The sequence below is a fragment of the Callithrix jacchus genome, chromosome 2 (genome assembly GCF_049354715.1).
Source record: "Callithrix jacchus isolate 240 chromosome 2, calJac240_pri, whole genome shotgun sequence".
Classification (NCBI taxonomy): domain Eukaryota; kingdom Metazoa; phylum Chordata; class Mammalia; order Primates; family Cebidae; genus Callithrix; species Callithrix jacchus.
The window spans coordinates 24,926,937-24,949,954 of NC_133503.1; the positions used below are offsets into that span (position 1 = coordinate 24,926,937).

General features: G+C 34.5%; 1 protein-coding gene across 4 annotated transcripts in view; it reads left to right on the plus strand.

Annotated features, from left to right (window-relative positions):
• Positions 1–771: 771 nt before the first annotated feature.
• The window catches only part of GABRG2 (gamma-aminobutyric acid type A receptor subunit gamma2), a 99,416-nt gene continuing 77,169 nt past the window's right edge, over positions 772–23,018 (plus strand). For 2 of the 4 annotated variants that reach the window (XM_078365740.1, XM_078365741.1), the window contains exon 1: positions 772–1,001. Coding sequence is in view for 2 of the 4 variants with exons in the window: in XM_002744135.6 (XP_002744181.1) it covers positions 7,569–7,675 (107 nt within the window). In the remaining 2 variants the exon portion in view is untranslated. Of the gene's footprint in view, positions 1,002–7,340; positions 7,676–23,018 lie in introns of those variants that run through there. The other 2 variants (XM_002744135.6, XM_002744136.6) reach the window with 1 other exon arrangement.

The window sequence follows — 23,018 nt, forward strand, 5'->3', positions numbered from 1 at the left end:
GTCCTAGCTACTTGGGAAGCTGAAGTGGGAAGATATTTGAGCCCAGGAGTTCTAGGTTGCAGTGAGATATGATTATTCCATGCATTGCAGTCTGGACAACAAAGTTAGACATTTTTTTCTAAAAAATAAAATAAAATAGCTTGAAGTAAATCAATGTTAAATAATGTTATTTTTCTATTTTTTCTCCCTGTCCCCATCTTTAGAGAAAAGTAACTTTGAAAGGACAATCGTACTGATGGCTTGCTTCTGCTTCCTTCAGTCCTTCTCTATGAAATCAATCTCTTCTGCTCAGCTCATTGGAACAGATTCTTTTTCATGAAATGAAGCATTGCCCAACTGTAGAATCACAATAAAGCCAATTGAGATATTTAAATTCATTGTAATTTCATGCTGTGGCACTGCTTTGTGCTATTGTTAACATATATTTTATATGTGTGATAAACTAAAAAATTCACTGTTACAGTTTTTGCATTAAAAAGTCAGGTGCCTTTTAAAGATATCAAGATAAAATATATCCTCTTTTCTGTTTTCTCACATATTAACCATTTTCAGTGCTCCTCACTCCTTTTTCTAGATCTGGGTTTCCATCTGGTGTCACTTTCTGCATAAAGAATTTCTGTAGCATTATTTTTAGTTCAGTTTCACTGGTGACAAATTCTCTCAGCCTTCATTTATTTGAAAATGTCTTTATTTTGCTTTTATTTTTGAAGGATTTATTTACTAGATATAGAATTCTATGTATACATTTTATTTCAGCACTCTAAAGATGTTGTCATCCAAAAAGCCAGCATGGTGGTGCATGTGTGTCGTCTCTACTACTCGGGAAGCTGAGGCAGAATCGCTGGAGCCCAGGAGTTCCAAGCTGTCATGTGCAATGATTGTGCCTAAGAATAGCCACTGTGCTCCAGCCTGGAAAACATAGCAAGACCTTGTCTCTTAAAAAACAAAAGAGAAAGAAGAAAAAAGTTGTCATCCACTATTTCCTGGCCTCACTTGTTTTGGTAAGTCCCTTTATTATTGACCTTTATAGCAATTGTAATAGTTCATCTTTCTCTGGGTGCTTTCCAAATTTCAAAGTATCTTTAGTTTCTGGATGTGTGACTATAAAGTCCCTACATGTCATTTTTATGGTGTTTACTCTGCTTTGGGTCTACTAAGCTTCTTGGATCTATATGTTAATATTTTCCAGCAATTTTGGAAAAATGTTGCCCATTATTAAGTATTTTTCTGCTTAGTTCTTTCTTTCTTCTCCCTCTACACAACTTTATTAGGATGTTTGATGTCATATCACAGTTAACTACTGTCTCTTTTATTTTTGTTTTTAATGTTTTTCTGATTTTTAAAATATTGGATAATTTTTATTAATCTGTATTCGAGTTTTGCTGATAATTTCTTTACATGCTATTCTGCAATTGGCAATCCACTATTAAAAATTATGCAGTGATTTGTTCTTTTCAGGCATTAAAAATTTCAGTTCTACAATTTCCATTTTGCTTTTTAAAAGAACAATCATCCCAGCCAGTCACAGTGGCTAATTTCTGTAATCCCAGCATTCTGGGAGGCTGAGACTGGCAGATCACATGAAGTCAGCAGTTTGAGACCAGTCTGGCCAAAATAATGAAACCCTGTCTCTACTAAAACTACAAAAATTAGCCGGGTGTGGTGGTGGGCGCCTGCAATCCCAATTGGGAGGCTAAAGCAGGAGAATTGCTTGAACCTGGGAGATGGAGGTTGCAGCGAGCTGAGATCATGCCACTGCACTTCAATTTGTATGACACAGTGACACTCTGTCTCGATAATATAAATAATTTTGATTTACCTGCTGAGATTTAATACTGCTAACTTATTTGACCATATAAACATCATTACCAATTTTTTCTTTAAGTTCTTAAACTACTTTATGGTGGTTGCTTGAATATCCTTATCTGTTAACTGTAGTATCTGGAGTGTCTCAGGTTTTGCCTGTGCCCATTAAAAATATATATATGCTCACACACCCATCCATCCATCTATATATATATACATATATATATATACATATATATGTGTGTGTGTGTATCCTATTATCATATACTGTTTTGTGACATTTTTTAAACAATGTACCAGACATTTTCTACATTAATTACATTCTGATTTGTTATATTCCTCAGATTGATTCCTATTAATTTTTATTGTATATAGTACCAGTTAAATCATTGATAAATTACCTTAATCTTTCTGAAAATTTGTTTTATACTCTTTTCAGGTTGGTGAATCTCGGTTTTGTCTTTAGGCTTAGAATAAATTAATCTGTTTTAACTTTTAGAACAGATAAAGGTTACGGTCCTTCTGGGTTTTGAAGGAATGTCAGAGAGGTTTAAGAAGATCTTTTAACTTATTGGAATTTAAACTTCCAATCCTGTATCTCCTGCAGCGAGTGGCAGCTGAAATATTTGCTCAACTTTTTCAGTCTCTCAATTTTTGCTTTCATCTGGGATTCTTGTTGTCTTTTCTCCATTTCCACGTAAAAACAAATGAAATTTAAGGGCAATTTACATACACATGTGGAGTCTTATCTTTCTGTCTGTGATTTCCCTCCTCATGTGAGCTGCTCTGGCAGCCCAAAGTTTCCTCTTAAACCTCAAGCCAGTAAGATTGCTGCCTTCTGCTGATTGTAACCATCCTGCATTTCCAGGATGGAAGGACTTCCTGGATGTTGGACTTCCTGTGCTAAAACCAGGAAGTTTCCACAGGGGAAAAGCCACAAAATCTTAGATCTCATCCAATTCAATTTCCTATCTCTCTCGAGACAGAGTTTCACTCTTGTTGCCCAGGCTGGAGGGCAATGGCGCAATCTCGGTTCACTGGAACCTCCCCATCCCAGGTTCAAGCGATGCTCTTTCCTCAGTCTCCTGAGTAGCTGGGATTAGAGGTGCGCACCACCATGCCCAGCTAATTTTTTGTATTTTTAGTATAGACAAGGTTTCACCATGTTGGTCAGGCTGGTCTTGAACTTCTGATGTCAGGTGATCTGCCCTCCTTAGCCTCCCAAAGTGTGGGGGTTACAGGCGTGAGCCACCTCACCTGGCCTCAATTTCCTCTCTTATTGCCCATATCTTTTCACTTTCTGCCTCCTTTCAGCAGCATCCTACTGCTTGACATATTTGCTTATTTAATATTTTGTCCAGCAGTAATAATTATTACCTATAAATAGTCTACTTTGTTGCTACAAGAAGTAGAATATAAATAATATGTTTTACTTTTCTAAGTAATGAGAGATTTGATAACAACAAAACTTGTCCAACTTATAACCTCAAAATTCACTTCTGGGTGTAGAAACTATCACAAGATAGTAGTAATAATACAATGTCAAATTGTAATCAAAAATAAAACTTTATTCGTAGAAAATTAACTTGCAAAACAATGTTCCAACATATTGGCAAGACTTGTTTGGATTAGTAGATGTGGTGGTAATTTTCTTCTTTTTGCTTTCCAATGTTTTTCAAATGTTAATATAAGTAAATAAATACACACACACACACACAGACACACACACATATATATATATATGGCAACTTGGCATAGTGAGGATTTTAAGCTGAAGGACATTGAGAAGACCACAGAAGCAGGAATGTCTTTCTGGCTTTCTTGTGCCCTGCTTCTCTCCTGAATCAGGTCACAGAAAACTTTAGAGAATTTCCTTCGCTCCTTTTCCCCAGCAGTGGGCTATTAAACCTAGTTGACTGTCTCCTGAAATTAGGTCATAAGGTCCTAATCCCAGGGATGTCCTCCCTGTGCCTGGAGAAAAGCAATGTCTTTTTCTCTGAAGACACAGAGACATGGAGATGAATCTGAATTAGGAGGCCTCTCTGAGTTCCCACGCTTATGACCTTTAGATCATATCTGTTTTTGTCCAATAATGTTTCTACACAACTACCCACTTCTTCATCTGACTTAGCATAAAATAGAATTTTTCCTGTTTCTTTTGAACTTTCATTTCTAAAGGCTCCCATGTCACATAAAACTTAAATGAAATAAATATTTATGCCTTCTATTGTTAATCTAACTTTTGTCATTGGGATCTCAGACATAAACTTTGTAATGGGGAGGAAAATATATATTTCCTCTATTATATATATTTCTTCTATTATGTACTTCCTCTATTATATATATATATATATATAATTTGCAATTAGAAGATAAGCATCATGTATATTGAATAATGGTTATTTTATTTATTAGAACTACAATCTTAAAAATGGGCAAGAATATAGCTCAAACGTGATAACAGAAGAAACTGCTAGGTCTCTTATAAACACCATTGAATATAACATGTGTTGTAATATATTAGAAAATATATTAAAATACTTTTTTAAAAGAGCAGTCAGCAGATAAGAAAGATGGGCATGCTGATGCTTACTAGCTATGAATGGCACAATTACATTTGTACTCAGATACTATAAATAGTAAAATTTCCTCTGTGGTTTCTCTTAATATGCTGAGCAAAATTCCAACGTTCAATAGCTTCTAATTTATAAAGATAAGGGATTAGTACATGAATCACTTCTTTGTGAATGTGATGGCATTCATTTTCACAACTTCGTTATGGTTGACAATAAATAAACTCACTTGAGAAATTTACACAAAAATTTGGAAATGTCATGTATGGTAACAGAATTGTCATATATAGATATTTTATATAATCTATAAAAATTGCAGCTTTATGGCCTGCCTGCCTGCTTATTTTGGCCTCCTTTGCATTTTAAAAATTAGAACATTTTACCCTGCAAATCAATTTCCATTTCTTCTGGCAATTCTGATTGGAACTGAACAGTGGCAACTCCATTTGGATGAAGTATCGGCACTTCAGTGTGCGTGGTTTCCACCGCTTTACTGATTCATAACCTGCCAATCTTTTCCATTTATCTCACTTTCTTGGGTTTTGTTGGGACTTAAGTAAATACATGCACACATATCTTAGCCTACAAAAGTGTGATTCAATAATTTCAGTAAGAAAATATATACAGCTATAAACAAACGAGGCTCTTTTTTTTAAAAAAATATGAAAATGTGGCACATATACACCATGGAATACTGTGCATACCATTAAAAGGATGAGTTCATGTCCTTTGCAGGGACATGGATGAAGCTGGAAACCATCTTTCCAAGCAAACTGACACAAGAACAGAAAACCAAACACCGTATGTTCTCACTCATAGGTGAGTGTTGAACAATGAGAACATATGAACATAAGGAAGGGAACATCATGCACTGGGGTCTGTTGGGGGGCAGGGGGCTAGGAAAGAAATAGTGGGGAGTGGGGAGGGATGACATTGCTAGAAATACCTAATGTAGGTGATGGGGGGATGGAGGCAGCAAATCACCATGGCATGTGTATACTTATGTAACAATCCTGCAAGATCTGCAAATGTACCCCAGAACTTAAAGTATAACTTAAAAAAAAAGAGACACTAAAAAAATTGTGAATATAAGAAGGGGCATGATATTAGCCAGGCATATTGACGTAGTTCTATAGTCCCAGCTTCTTAGGAGATTGAGGCAGGAAGATTGCTTGAGCTCACGAGTTTTAGGTTACAGTGAGCTGTGATCATCCCACTGTATTCCAGGCTGGCTGTCAAAACAAGACTTTGCCTCTAAATTAAACAAATAAAAATTAAAGAATAGGAAAATGCCTTCACAGTGCAGCAGAGAAAAAGAGATTTACATAGAAAGGGGATTTATGTTTACTCTGCCTCCATTTTAATCCCAATAGAAAAAAAGTCAAAACTGCACTTGAATAAAAAACCACTTGAAAACTACACTTGAAAAAAACCACTGCACTGTGGTTTTCATTGGATTTTTTGTCTAAATGTCTTAAGGATAACTCTGCCTAAGGCAGAGTTATAAAGCCATGCAGAATTCCAGGTGGGTCTGTCAGGATGTTTTTGCTTCGTTGTCAGAATGCATCTCCTCAGTCCATGTGATGAGCATCAGCCACTGGTAATTCTTCCTACATTCTTTGAGTATATTTTAGTATTAGTGATGGAGTGTAGACCTGATTTTCTCATGTTTATTCCTATGTCTCCTGGACTCCTTACTCAAGTTCCATTCTTGGAAGACCTTTTTCTTGCAGGAAAGGTACTTATTTTGAGACAACTCCTTGTCACTTTGCACAAAGGGCTCAGATTAGACCTCATCACCAGTACTGCTTCCTGCACGCCTTCATGGTGGTATCTTGCATTTAAGGAACCATGAAACACTCTCCCTCTTTCTTTTCCATGACTAATGAAAATGATTTCCTCTGTGGTGAATGAACCAGTTTGATATAAAGGGGTATCTTCTATATATTAGTATCCATGGTAACATTCTAGGCAAGAAAGAAGCATGCTAATATCATTCATCCAACATATAAACTTTCAGGATTATTACAAAGAAGAGCAAAAAGTCAACCCACCCCCTAACAAACAAATCCCTTTGCATTGTTAAATGATCCCCGATTATACCCCTTAGCCCACCCTTCCTTCAAAAAGCACCCCCCTTTCACATTCTACCACAAAGATTGTGGTATGTAATTTTTACTCAAGCAGCTATCCCCATGCAATTACATTTGTCAAACTTCAAGCAGTTTTGTGTGTTTACATTATTACTGGGGTTGGAGGATGGACAAGGGAGGAATGAATTCTGAGTAGCATAGAATTTCTCCATGTCTTTTAACTCTATCAATGTTTTCTTCCCTCATTCAAATTGAATTCACCAATCTGTCTGCCTACAGGATGGCTTACTGAGACACTCACACTTCCCCCACTGTCTGTTCCCCCAGCTCTAACAATGCAACCATGATTTCTAAGACTGTACGAGTTTAAAATAAGGATTCTTGGCAGATCTGACGACTAAAAACCTTCTGTCATTGGTGATGTAGTTTCTGGGCTTGCTAAAGCATCTCTTGTCCCCATGAATGCCAGTCCCCGCATGCTTGTGTGTGCAGTAAAGGGTTAAAAAGCTTTGGAAAGACAACACGCATGTGTTAATTCGTGCTGCAGCAGCGTGCATCACTTCCACTTTGACCTCATAGTTAATCGGCGTGATAGTTAATCACGCAGAGTCTTTAATGATTTTTTCCTGCTTATTTTAAATACGCCCACACGCACAGGGAACTGCCCCCTCTAAAAGGAAAAACAATCATAACAAACAGCTAGATAAACCCAAAGCGATGGACCTGGGGGAGAACGTGTATGTGTGAGGGGTATGAGTATACAGGAGTGTGCGCGTCTTTCCCTCTCCCTTATTTGTCTCCGTGTGAGTCTCTCCCTGTACCCTCCCCCTGCCTCGATGATATTACTCCCCCAGACTTGGAAGCCGCTGCCAGAGTGACGCTTTGATGGCATCTGCAAGCGTTTGTGCTGATCTTATCTCTGCCCCCTGAATATTAATTCCCAAAGCTGGTAGCAATCCATCTCCCCAGTGACGGGACCTACTAGAAGCAGATGGGGGGAGCCACCATCAGATCATAAGCATAAGAATAATACAAAGGGGAGGGATTCTTCTGCAACCAAGAGGCAAGAGGCGAGAGGAGAAAAAAAAAAAAAGCGATGAGTTCGCCAAATATATGGAGCACAGGAAGCTCAGTCTACTCGACTCCTGTATTTTCACAGAAAATGACGGTGTGGATTCTGCTCCTGCTGTCGCTATATCCTGGGTAAGATGTGCCCTTTTTGGCGTCGTTTTGCTCTAAAGAGGTGGGGGGAAGGGGTGGGGAGGGGGAACTCGGGAGACCACCCAGATTTAAAACACTCTTCTAGGACGTGAGGCTTTATAATTTAGGGGAGAGTGAATACATGGGGCGGGGACTGGAAGGAGAAAAGTGGAAGGTCACTTTTGTTAATGTATTAATTTTTTGGATTTTTTTTGTTGTTGTTGTTTGGCTTTAGAGTGGAAAAGGTAACCTCATAATGACTTAATATCTGAGGAGTAGCATTTTGACATTACTGCAATCTGATGTCGGAGTGGGCTGTGCTGATACACGCCAGCATTTGAGGCCATGTTGCAAGCGTTGTGGGTGGGGGTCTGAAGAAGAAATTTACAAATGGGGTCCCGGCGCACACCCGAGGGATATGTGTGAGGGAGCTGGGGGAGGGGGCGGCGAGCGGCCCTGTGTCTGTGTACTAAGGCATCCTTTGCTTTTGAACCGGGCATTCTTAAGGTCACTCAGCCAGGTTTTACATCCAGCCCCACTGACCAGACAACCAACTCCCCTTGTGCAAACATGGTTCAGCACCAGGGACAGCAGTCCTGGTTGGGGCCAAAGGGAGAGAGGCTTGTTTAACCTGATAGAATGTCTCTATATATACATAGGGTATCCACACAGTCAGACAGAAGGCCAATGAAGCCACGGGGCACTAATAAAATCTAAAGACCCTGATCTGATTACCTCTACCTCCTCCTTGATATGGGAGGAGAACTATTTGGCGTAGGGTGGAGAATGTAGTTAAATGATTGCATAGGGGAATGTATGCCTGGAAAAGAGTTGATCTTGCTGCAGTGTTGGAAAATACGCTGAACCAGGTGAATGTGATGCCAAAATTGTGAAGTATGCATTAATGCTTTAAAACCTTGCTGCACGAAATAGATAAAAAGGAAAGGCTGGAGACTGGACTCTGAAAACCCTGAAAATGTGTGTGCTCTGAAGTGCCTGGTATTTAAATTTCCTTGAACTTCCTTGAGCCAAAAGTATTACAGGAGTCACCATCCATGCAGCTTAGTTGACTAGTCGTCTACCTACCTAAACACCTCCCCTACGCTCCAAGCTTTCTAACTAGGACCAAAGGCATGTCAGAGGTCCACATTTACATTACTTGCATTCTTCTATGCTTTCATTTTGAAATAAAGTTCTATAAATATACCTCTCACATTCTACCAATATAAAGAAACAACCAAACAAAAACTAGCTATAGAAAATATCAAGACATTTTCCTAACATTTTTTGTGAGTTAACAATCTTACATTGTAGTTGTAACAAAAGGAGTTGAAAGAGATGGAGGTTAAACTTAAAAAAACATATTGTTGAAACTATCTAGTCAACTTCTCTGGCCCCCTCTTCTCTAGGATGGGTAATAAGACATAAAGATTTATGATAAAGAGACCCAAGCAAAACAAGGAGTGAAAGCCTCGCTTTGGAGTTTCTAAGCAGAGAGAGTCTGCTTAACTCTTCCAGCAGTTTTTATAAATTCCTAATTTACTGTAAAAATACAATGTATTTTCATTAGAAGTATAAAATTTCAGTAGCTCTCTCAAAATAGGAGAGGCCCTTTTACTGGAAACAGTTTTACATGTAATACAATTTCGTGAAATCCTGAAAAAATCCTTTTTTGATTCAAAATTTGAACCCATTTTTATATTTAAGTTTGTGGATTGCTGTTAAACTTAATTTGTTTCAGAAATTAGAAAATGTCTATTTTCTAATTTACTTACTAATGAAAAATATCTTTTCCCTATTTCTACCATTAATGAAACCTGTGGATTAAAATCTAGACAAGACACGAGGGAATGTCTTTCTTTTTGACTCATCTCCATCTTTGTAAACAACTGTCTAACTATATAGTTAATAATATTATGTGTTTTATCTCCAGTAGCCCTATTTTAACCAAAACATGTTTAAATTTACTCTAGTTCATAATAATATACTATTTAAGATGTGTTCTTATTGCCACAGTGCCATCTTTTTCATTTCAATGTCATATAAAAAGTAAATTTGATGATACATTTTAATTTTCAATTTGTAACAGACTGTGTTAGATGAGTTTTTTAAAAGAGCTCTAAAAAATATGAGCTATTTGTAAAGGCAACTCCCCAAAGTGGTAATTTTTACATTTTCTCAGTAGTGACAGGGAATGGAGTCATTGTTGTTTGTTGCAGAGAATATCATCAGAGTTTCAGTCTCCTACAATCCCATAATAAAAGTCATTTGAATTGTTGATTAGGACTGGAAGTAAATGGAAGCTTTGCTCTCTAAAGCTTATCCTGAGGAAGGACAATAAATAACTGGAAAATATTTGAGACACTAGGAGCTCATAAAGAATAGTACCTATGGAATAATACTTCTGTGGTAAACAGTAGTAGCAGAACCACCTAGAAAGTTGAAGAAAAATTTTTAAAAATGATTTTTTATTTATATAACTCAAAAGGATGTTTGCCCCATCGTTAATAACAAAGTTTATTAGTCTGTGTCTTTACAAAAGTAAAACAAGGAGAAAAATAAAGCACCAAAGTGAGACTACTAATAGCTAATATCTCCTCTTATAAGTGAAATAATTTCTGAAATTCAAAATTTTTGAAACATTCACATATCTTGTGCTGTCATAGGGAACTTACAACATGGAGATTCCTACACTATACACTAAATGATTTTGAATCATTATGTCTTGGGTGGAGAACAGGAATATTCGATAAGAATATTTTCAACAAGTACCCTAGACCTCACTTTGAAGAAAAGTAGCCCATATATTGATTATTTTGAAAAGTAGTTTATCAACATCTTTAATATTGAAAGCTGTTCTGATTACTCATACTTTATTGTTCAGCTGAGAATGATGAATCAATTTAACATCAAGAATTTTATATATATATAAATCATTGAGAATATCATACATATAATAAAACATAATAAATAGTATAAATAATACACCCACAATAAGTATGAGAAGATATTGGCTGCAAAAAATAAAACATATACATATATAAATGTGTATGTGCTTTTATTCAAAAACTGTATGTACTCCACATATATATGCACATGGATTTTAAAACAAATCTTACAATTCTATAAACTGTTTCAATGTAACTTTACTCCATTTCAAAGTAAAAATATCCTAAAGGAAAGAAACAAAATAGGAAAACATAGAGAATAATTTAGAGTAAATAAGAATAAGTGAAACAAGAAATGTTTTTATTTTATTAAAATAAAACAAGATTTTGTAATATGCTTAGAGTAATAAAGAATCATTTTTCAAGGATAGATTGAGCAGAAATAAATTGGATTGAATTTTTGATGATCCATCTAAACCTTACTTTGAAGAGCTCATTCTGAAGTTTTGAAAACAAAATACAGTTAAAGGTTTATAAATATTTTCTATTTTTAGCTGTTGCTTAAACAAAGATGCTTTCAGTGATGTTTCTTATGAGCTGCTAAAGTGTTTATATTCCATAATTTTATTTCACATAGTTCTTTAACAGGCTGACTATACATGTAGAAGAAATATTTTGATTCTTCAATATACCCCTATTTGATTACAGAATTAATCTCTACAGACAAGCTTGCTATTCCCTATTTTTCTAAATGCTTCATCTGGTATCATCAAGAAAAAAAATTTATTTCCTCAGCATACTGAATTGCTTTAGTTAGAACCAAAACATTTCAAATAATCTATCCTGAAGTAGACTAGGTAGACTATTTGAAAGGCAGGGCTACCCTACCTTTCACATTTGAGAGGTTACCCTGAGGCAACCATTAACCAAAAAAGTTTAAGAAAAACAGAAAGAAAATAGAAGCTTATCACCCAGTGTTTCCCAGAATCCAGTTGCCTGCTACTATCTAAACAAAACACCTGAACTATAGGCAGAAGTTAAAAATTGGCTAGTAATTTAAATAATTTGTCATATAAATGTCTCTTTCATAGCCCAGATTCATTTAGAACAGCTATTCTCCTCAAAATAATTGATTTAAAGCATATTTGTTTTAATGATAGAGGACTCCGCTCTATACTTTAAAAAATTGTTTCATGCCAAGGATTTCCGCTCAAATTGGAAGGGAGTTAAGACTAACTTTAGATACTGTATCTCTTTGCTATAAATATGTTACTAGGGTCCTGGCTACCTCTCTACTACAATTTTCCAGCCATTCCAAGACAGGCTTTTTGGTTTAAGTACAAGTAGGCTTTACTGGAATTATACATACTTATCGTTCTTTAAATAATTCTGCCAAATTGGCTGATTATAGAAGATCGAATTATAATCAAAGTTATAATTAGAGCAGTTTAGAAATTGTTTGACCACTTGAGTGTCAGCACAATTCAAAGGCTTACAGATTTACGATTTCAGTTGAGATAGATATGCCAGATGTGATACTTTCTTCAGGTACACATGCAGAAGAAAATGAGGCTTTCTGCTTCTGGGTTATCAGATACCTATGTGACATCTTCAAAATCAGAAACCAAATAGTCACAAGATAATATCAATTTCATGCCCTGCTTGTGTCGTGTTATACATACACTGAATCAAGTAATATACACATGCACACACACCCATACACACACTTAATCCTCATTATGACTCCACAAAGTATTTATCATCAACCACATTTGAAAGATTAGAAAACCAAGATTATAGACAGATTAAATGACTTGCTTAAACACAATAGAAAATTAGAAGTAGCATAATATAATAAACGTGAATGTGGATATATATAAATATAAGTAAACACATATGCATATATATAAAATGATGTTTATATATGTGTGTGTATATATGAATTACAATAGCTGTTTTTTTTTAGATCTGTCAATATTATCTTCTGTGTTTTCTTACTCAATTTGGTGTCTCAATCCATCAACAGTGTTCCTACAAGTGTAATAGGTGGATTGGATTATCTGTAAGATATTTACTAGTTTTAATATTTATGATTCTCTGATTCTATCTTCAGATTATAGAATCTATAACAGATACTTTACATCCATTCAGTCCACTGAATAAATCAAAATAGAATTTATATAAGGGCATGGTTTAAGATACTCAATCTCCACCAATGACATAAATATTGCATTACATTTTATTATTTTGATTGGAAGGTCTAGACAGAAATGCTTAGCAATAGTCTGAAAGTCCATTGTTTTTTAATTTGAGAACATATTAAATGAAATTATTTAGAGCTGCACCAAAATTATATTTAGAATATCACTTTCCCCGTTGGTCGTGTCTATGTAAGTAAAGCGTAGTTTAACCTGCACTTAATTATTCATCCAGAAAATTAACGATAGCATGTCTTTCCATTTTTAATGAGGAGACCTGGCCTTCTATTGAGCAAATTTATAGGAAACTTGCTCAATGTTGTCCTCCAGTTTTCTTACAAAATTTCTTAGAAAAGTGAAAGACAAAAGTGAAGCAACTATACTCAATATTAAAGTGGAAATAACTTTACAACTTCATATATAGATATGTATAGTTTTAATATGTAGATATTGAAGGATGACATATTTTAATCAACCCAATCATACTAGCAACTGCTTAATTAACTTTGCTATGTGGTAACAACATGAAGGCTCTTAAGTTTCCATATCTAGAGGAATAAGAAGTTATAATTTCTAGAAAGCAATAGGGGTTTTACATTTTTCCAGGATGTTTGCATTCACAGTTTTAGTCTCTCAGTAGACTCATGAGTTAGATGAAAAAGATAATATTTTCTTCTGACAACTGTAGAAAATGAGATATTGAGAGACAAAGGGACTTGTCCAAGGATCCTTTAATATTTCCTGTAGGACAGAATTAAGACTTCCTCCTTGAATTCATAGCGCAATAAACACATTGCACAAGTATAGTCACACCCTTTCTTTCAAAATGTAAGAAAATACTTTGGTTGTTTAGAGATGTAAAAGTCTCCTCTACCTTGCATTACTCAGGAGGGTTATTTCCTATTCATTTGTTCCACACACTAGAGAATAAATATCCTTTAAAAAGGAAATAAAAAGCTTCTTTTACATTACACATTAGTGGTTTAGGGTAAAAATAAAACTTAACTCCAAATCATATTAATCCCTACAGTATTATGATATAAGAGCACAAACTATGGTAATAATTCTATATTATTATAAAAATCATTGTATAACTCTGCATAGATAAAATACCATGTAAATGCTAAATAAGTAGCACTAATACTTCACTCTCCACCTGTTCATAAAGGAAACCACATAAGTACCAAATAACATAATCCTGGGGAAAACATAGGATGTTTTAAAGCAAAGATCCTTTGTAGTAACTGAAACCCTGCCATGAACCCAAGTGTTGCTGTAAAACCAAAGTCTATGTAGAAATACAAATAAACAATGTGTATTTACTTAAACACGCCTAAATAAATTACAGAACTTACTGTATATTTATATAAATAAAATGAATATAATATGTCAATATAATCATGATGGGAAAAAATAAATGATTGATGCCTTCACGTGTTCTTTATTTGTTGTTAATCAGATGTTTTTATAAATTGTTTTTTGGAAACACACTTGAGATACATAATTGAGGAAAGCAACTCTAAAAATGAAAGTAGAAATGAATGTACACTTTCTTAATTTATGAAAGGAATTGTATTTAAGCCAATTCTGGGATTTCTCCATTATAGAGAATACAGGCCAAATTTCCCTAAGAATTATTTAGCCACTCTTTGTTCCGAGAATGCTAAGAGGTTGTAAACATTTTTGTGTTTGAATTAGAGATAAGAATTGGTCTCTTAGTCTTTTTTTATGGTGGACATTTATGAGTACATTTCCTGACTTCCTTTTCACTTACCTCAAGGCCGAAGTGGAGCTACCTCCCACTATGGCAGGAGATACGAAATTGAACAGCTCCTTCTACTCTAGGCCAGTAACTCTCTTCCACAAATACTCCTCTCTTGTTTAATCCCTAAACTCCTATCACATAGCTGCAAGGTGGGGGAAAGAAAAATAACCCAGGGCTGTTTTATTAATCTTTTCCAGAAAGTTCTGTTTCTTCTTAGCAGTCTACCATATGTACATTAAATAAGAATATGACGTTTGTCATCTACTTTTCTCAGGAAATTTTATCTACTTTTCTCAGGAAATTTGTCATGATAACACATGAAAAATTTTGTATACTATTCTGTTCCCTGTGCAATGAATTTCTGTCACATATCCACTGATTAACTCATTTCTTTTAAGTTTTGATCAAAATCCTCACCTTCTCAACAAGGCCTGCACTTACCACTCAATGTAACATTGCAAACTCCACTCCACCTTGTACTCCCAAGTCCTCTAATCCTCTCTGCTTTACTTTGCCTTAGTACTTACTTATAGCCTTTAGTGATTAATTCAAAAAAATATGTTATTTTTGGTTTGCTATTTTTACTTTTTTATTTTCTATCTCTCTAAGCTAGAAGCCAGGACGCATAAGGGCAGAGAGGCCATTGATATAACCCACCTTTCATAGCATGCCTAGCCTATAATAGATGTTCAATAATTATATGCTTAATTACTTAACAAAAATTGAACTCATTTCCCCCCAAATTTGTATTCTTTTCAAAAAAAGGAAATATTTTCAACCTTTTTATAGCATCTCACTCTAATTCAGTATATGTAGCTGTCAGGAAAAAAAAATAAAAGAAAATAAGCAAGCAGGTTCCACAGCATAATATACTTTAAATAGCATAAGCAATGGAGATGTGCTTGATCAGGGTTCAATTTGATGCCCTCAGTCAACTCGTTTCAGTTAGCTTCTATCTCTTCATATAAAAAGAAGAAGACTTGGGAAGCTGACTTGGGAACATTGCTTGAGCCAACGAGTTCCAAACTGGCTTGGGCAACATGGCGAGACCCTATTTGAAAAAAGCAAAAAAGTAGCTGGGCATGGTAGTGCATACTTGTGGTCCTAACTTCTTGGGAGGCTAAGGCAGGAGGATCACTTCAGCCCAGGAGTTCAGGGCTGCAGTGAGCCATATTTGCACCACTGTACTCATGCCTGGGTGACACAGTGAGACCATGTCTCAAATAAAAAGAAAGATAATAATATTCTATAAGTTTATTTTGAATAGGAATTGACAGTAAGGGACACATGGTAAGTGACCTTTACATGGTGTTATTTTTGTTAGTTATTGTTATTGTTGTTTTTGTTACTAATACAAGTCATTATTTATCTCCTGATATATCCCTGGAAGCACAGGTAGTCTCCACACCCCTGTGAAACTCTGAACTTTGAGGGAGTGTAGAAGAGTGATTTTTTAAATACAACTTTTATAATTCTCCGGTTTCTTGCTTTGACTTGTATGAGATAAGCAAATTGGGTAGAAGTCCTTAAGTTTTGAGAATGCCTATATAAACACTGAACTTAATAGTATCTCTAACAATGTGGAATAGTTCCTACTTAAATGAGAAAATATATCTTGTCATACAAGACTGCTTCCTGGAGATAATTTTGCCACTGTATATAAAGAAGGATATTTTCCCAAAGATATTGTAAACCATTATCCCTTAGTTGCTATGCAAATTTATTCAACTCTTTATTCAGAGCAAACTCGAGTTGCTACTCTTGATGGTCAAGTCTGTATTGGACAACATGAAATGGAAGCAGTGGTTAAGGAATCTGGGGAATAACAAGGAATTAAACAATCCAAGCTGATATTTTGCTATTCAGGGTCATGACTGACTTCATTTTTCTTTGTGCCTCATACATCTGATCGTAGAACAAAATTCCACATCATCTGTCACCTGGGTCACTGTACCCAAAATACCCTTCTGAATATCTTTTTGCTCTCTTCCAATTCCCTCATCACATAATAGACTTTTCTCCACAGCTATTTCTTAAAGACATAATTTAGATTCAATAAATTATTCAGAATTTAATAGATAGATGAGTTTTTTCCAAATGTATGCAGCAGTATGACTGCCACCACTGTGTTTGTGTGTGTGTGTGTGTGTGTGTGTGTGTGTGTGTGTGTGATGTTTCCATCACAACAGCATGCTTTATTGTATTCCTTTAATTACCATCATTCTTCTACTCTCTAATCCCTGCTTGCCCCTGGTAGTCTCTTTTCCTATTTCTTTTCTCATAGATTACATTTTTTCTGTTGCATAACTTTAACTTTATAATAATGGAATTAACAATGTGCATACTTTTTGTGCCTGAATTCTGCTCATCATGATGTTTTGAGATATATGCTTTTGCATATATCATGAGTTCCTTTTTATTATTATTATTATTATTATTATTAATTCCATGGTATGGATTACAAGATATTCACCCATTATCCCCTTGCTGCTTCTAGTTTGAGACTAATTTAAAAAACTGTCATGAATGTTATTGTACAAATGTTGCTATAGACATCTGTTACTACTCTTGAAATTTCTAGGGCATAGCATGAATGTATTTTATTATTACTATAAGAAATTAGCAAAACACTATTTCAGTGTATGACAGTGTATGTTATTTTAAGTCATTTCAGCCTTAGATATTATCCATCTTTGCATTAGTTTTCTATGTCTACATAACCACTTCTCCAAAAGTTAGCAGTTTCCAATAAGAAACACTTACTTTTGCAGTTTCTGAGGAGCAGGAATTCAAGAATGAGTAACTTGGTGATTGTAGTTTCAGATCCCCCATAAGATTGCAGTCAAGATGTTAAACAGGATGCTGGACATCTTAAGGTGCTAAAAAATCAACTTTCATGCTCACTCCAATATGGCTACTAATAGAAAGCTCCAGTTTCTTGCCTTATGAGCTCTCCATGGGGTTGGAGAACTGGAGAAAGAGAGGAGACAAGAGTGGATTGGGGGAAGAAAGAAGGAGAGAGAAAGGGAGAGGGAGAGAGAGTCTTCAAGATGAAAGCCATGGTTTTTACAATAAATTGTCAAAAATTATACACTATAGCTTCTGTCATTCTGTTAGTGATACAGACCCATCCTGATGCATAATGGGAAGGGTCTACTTGAAGCTGATTCCTTAGTCAGCTTCTGCTGCTAAAATAAAGCACCATAGAATATGTGGCTTAACAACAGAAATATTTTTCTCACAGTTCTGGAGACTAGAAGTCTGAGATCAGGATGCCAGCATGACTGGGTTCTGGTGAGGGCCTTCTTCTGAGTTGCAAACTGTTCTTCTCATTGTATCCTCACAAATACTGTTATGCCATGCTAAACTTAATTATATCATTTTAAAGGTGATTATTTTCCTATCACCTTTATGGGCACTACTTTCACAGCATCTTACCCCTTATCCATTTTTTCTAAGCATGTCATCTTCAATACAGAATTTTCAACAGAATGATGGCTCAGGATTTGAGATATAATTTTGTTATAAATATTTTCCATTTAAAGTTTAAAAAGTGAGGTCATACATGGAATAATATTTAACTAAGCTAATTATTGTTTTTTAAAGCCTGAAATACTAAAAGTGACTTTGTCTACATAAACAAAATCCACAACCTTTCAGTCACCTCAAAATCTTTTATATATTAATAAATGTATTTAATTTGTTTAAATTAAACATATTAATTAATAATTTTAAAAATGCAAAAATATTAACTCAGTCCCATAAAACCAAAAATATGTGCATACTCACATACTCCTCAAAACTTCTATCACAGTTGATTGTAATTTTCCAGGTACTGTTGCAGTCAACAGGCCATTTACACAGTTTCCATAGTTCATGTTGGGAGTTCTCTTGGGAGACCAACTTCCCTTTGCATGTGCCTCTCAGTTTCTTAGCATCACAGTAAACTCTAGAAAGTCATATGAGTATGGAGAGATTTCTTGATTCAATTTTAGTCTCTTTTACTTTTCAGGTTGTAAGTGATATACCAAGTGTTATTACTCTTGATTATTACTCTTGTCTTGATTATTACTCTTAGCAGATTCTTCACAGTTGTTTAATTTGCAATAAAATATATCAGAAAAGGGCAAATGCACGTAAAGCACAAGATTAGAAGTAGGCGTTGTATACTCTGTTTCAGGTGACCAAAACTATACCCTCCAGAATTCCTATCTATTTTGTTAATGACATTTTTATGAAGTCCTATCCACTATGTTCTTAGCACCATGCCAGCTGCTAAAGATATGGCACTGAGAAGTCAAACATAGTCCTTGCTCTTGTAAAGCCTATTTTCTAAAATAAGGACATAATTTTTAAAATATAATATATTATATATAATGTAATGATATATAACACTGCTTTTATAAATTAACTTAGAGACAATATCATGCCTATATATTGATTTATTTTACTTATTGACTCTGATACAAGGTAGTTGTGTACTCAGAAACACATCTTATACTCAAACATTGTTTTTTTATTTTTATTTTATTTATTTATTTATTTTTATTGAGATGAGGTCTCACTCTGTCACCCACGCTGGAGTTCAGTGGCTCGATCTCAGCTCACTGCAGCCTCTGACTCCTGGGTTCAAGCAAATCTCTCACCTCAGCCTCTCGAGTGCTGAGATTCCAGGGGCACACCACCATGCTCGGCTAACTTTTACATTTTTAACCCATAAATCCACACGATTCAGTTTACTTTTCTCTTGTAATAAGCTAACATAGGATGCCATTTGACCCTTGTTGAGCTCTGAGGTACTGTGTTAAATGTAGAATGAATATAAATGCAAGGTGGACAAATTCCTTCCTGCCTGCTTCCTGCCTTCCTGTATTGAGTTTCTAATACTTGCTTGGCAGTATACTAGGAAATAGACCTTGCTGTCTGTGGGAAAGCAGACAGTAAACAAACAAATTAAATAAACATCAAATTGTAATAGGGTTGATGATATAACTTACAAGTGTGGCATGATGAAAATAATCAAGGAAATTTTACTTTGCATATACTGGCCAGGAAAGGCAATTATGAATAATGGATAAGAAGTTGAGACTATGAGAGGAGGAAAATAACCCACCAATGAAAAGTTTGAAGGAAGACCATTATCATCATAGGTAAAAGCAGGTACAAGGATTCCCCAATGAAAAAAGAGCTTAATTTAATTTAAGAATGAATAGAAGGTCCAGGTGGCTAGAAGACTGATTGAGAATGAAAAAGGGGGAAGAAATTAGAAGGCAGAAAGCTATTTCCTAATGCATTACCTCAAAACCATTGTAAGTAATCTGAATTGTATTTCAGGTAAGGAGTTTAGATCGGGGAAAAACTTTATATACTAGTATCACGAGTTTCATTCTTAGGGGAAAGTGTACTTATATGCTCTGGGGAATGATGAGGATTGCATTTTACCTACCAGTTTCCAGTTACTTGACAATTAACTCTAGTGCTACTTTCAGCTTCCTCTAAGTTATATAACATGTTGTTCTCCAGCCTATTGCAAAATCTTAGCAATATTAAGAACCAGTTACTGATTCTGCTATTAGGTCAGTGATTTAAAACATACTCATGGCATTGTAATAAAATTATTGCATTATATTTAACTAATGTATATAAATAGATTTGTTTTCATAGAACTAAATGCTTTCCATCTAATAAATGGCAAAGACTCTTGCTGAATTACAGGTTAATTATTATGATTTGGTCATTAATTGAATGTTTAAAATTTGAAGGAATTCTCATAGAGAGCATTGATAAAAGTGTACTAATTTCCTATTATAAGGAAATTATACTGCCCATAAGGTTTTTTATTTAACCTAATCTGTGTATAAATCCAGGCAAATAGTGAAACAGAGATTAAAAATTGTATACAAAATTAACAAGAAGTCAGAGTATTAGTTCATATATGAAATTTTATTTCTCCCCATAAAATTTTTGAAATTTTAAGCCCAATTATCTTATACTTTATTATAAGGAAATTTCCACAAATATCTAATGGCAGGGAATATCTTTTAAATGTAATGATTAGGTTACAGAATGATAGTTTTGTTTTTAAGTTATCATACAGTATAATGGACCTTTTCAAGTGTATATTTATATACGTTTTAACATACATGTTAGTTCTCTCAAGTACCACAAGTGCTACCCAAATCAGTATTCTTAGTTTGAATGGTACTCATGGTACTCACAAGAACAAAACAAAAAGCAAACCATCACCACCACAACAAAACCCTCTACTCCTTAAAAGTGATCTGTTATTCATCATTGAAGATTTTTCTTTCAAGAATATAATTAGAGACATATACAGTTCATTTAGCATAATACTTTAGAGATGGATCTAACTTTTTGAGGTGTCAGACAAGCACAGGAAAAGAGGTTCAACATCATTAGCCATTACCCATTAGGCAAATGCAAATTAAAATCATAATATGATATCACTACATACCTACTAGAATTGGCCAAATAAAAACCACTCTGGCAAGACAAAGTGTGGTAAGGATGTGGAGCAATGGGAATTACAAAGGTAGTGTGAATGAAAATGGTATAGCTACTCAGGAAAACCAATTTGGCAATTTCTTATAAGTTAAACATACACCCAACATATTACACAGTAATTCTACTCCTAAATATTTACATGGGATAATTAAAAACTTATGTTACAGAATAGCAGATTTTAAAACACAGTGACTAAGTTTTTTTTTTTTTCAGAAACTTACATAAAAAAATGATCACATTCAGTTTTCTAGGCAAAATGGAGGGTTATTTTTTTCTTTGAGAGTACATTTTTTATTGGATTAATTATGAACTTTTAAATGGCTATGTGTTCTGTGTTGAGACTACTGGTGATTATGGACCTGATATTATTAGAAAGACTAGAGAAAGTAATAATTGGAAAGATGGGGGAAGAGCATGAATTCTATAAAAGCCTAATTTTACAATATGTACATTAGTGTTGCAGCCTTTTGTAAGAGATGATAATATACTGCGAAAAAAGACAGTAAGTTATCTTGTTATTTCATTAAGGTACTCTCATTTTGTAATATGAATTCATAATAATGTAAGGCTTTTAGCCATATTGCGTGTCAAAAGATATAAAAATAAATCTGTAAATTACACAAACAGCGCTTTTTATTATACAAGCCTTTTTGACTCAACATATGCTTAAAATTGGGGTGAAGTTAGGATGGTTTCATATTTTATTGGGGATTTTGGTATGTTGTTCCAGAATTCCAGGAACAAATGTAATTTTGGACTTTCCAAAATGGGTTCATGAGGAACTAATTTGTTCACTCTCAATATGGAACTTTTAAAAAAAGTAATAATTCTAAGTGCTAAGAATAGTGCTTCGCTCATAAGAGATGTCAGTGAATAAACACAAAGGAGTGAATGAACACAAATTTCTATAATCTGGAGTATTCATAATTCCTAGTTATGTAAATTCATATTATATGGAGATAAAAATAAGCTATTTATATAACGAGAGTAGGAGGAACGAGGAACGAGAACAGTACTAACAACAAGACTGAAAGATAAGAAAAGACTTGATTAACTTTTTAAAGCGAACAATAAAACCTTGATTTTAAGGAAGTATTTTATCTATAAAGAATCGAAGAAAACTTAGTAGTAGTCTTCTAGAATTGACCATGACCATGAGGACAGATTTGGCTTTCGTTTACCTTGAATGTGAAGATGAAGTTTTAGCACAATTTTAGAAAAGAAAGAAACAAACATCAAAGTATAAGAAAGATGAGTTAAAAAAAATTCCAGAATTATGATCATTCAGATGTATGTACACATGTTGTTAAGTTTATGAAAATGAAAATTTAATCAACTATCTAAAAAAATTGGTCCATTGTTTCAAATATCTAAATACTAAAATGAAATTGGACTGTTTCATTTCCTGTTACCATAGAGCAATATGAATTTTCAAATACATTCGATACATTTATGTGCCTAAATATAGAACCAGCTTTCATTTTCATACACCTGTTCTCAGTGACCTTTAAATGATCCTAAATCTGAGAGAGTTTAATCTTTTGTTCATGTGTCATGTGAAAGTGCATAGAAGTTCTCCTATCCATCTGTGGCCTCTGCAAATATGTAAAAAATTATGCATGTTTTTATATATGAATGTTATTGCTACAGAAAGAATCAAAAGTTTTATTAGTTCCTCAAACTAGTTTGTATTCTAGAAGAAAATTTTCGTCTTACATAAATTGAGATTTGAAAGCAAACACGGTAGAATAATGATAGAAATAACCTCAATACCTAATTGGAGGTGCTGACAGGCAGAGCTAAATCATGTTCTACAGTGTGAGAATGTTTTTGGTATTGTCTTGCATTGTTATTTAGGTGTTTTTTTTTTCTAACTGTTGAGTAGTTATCTACTTAAATAGATGAGGAGTGTTTTGATATCAACATCATATTTTGTACTTCTTTCCATCTGCAACTGTGTCTTACAAAAA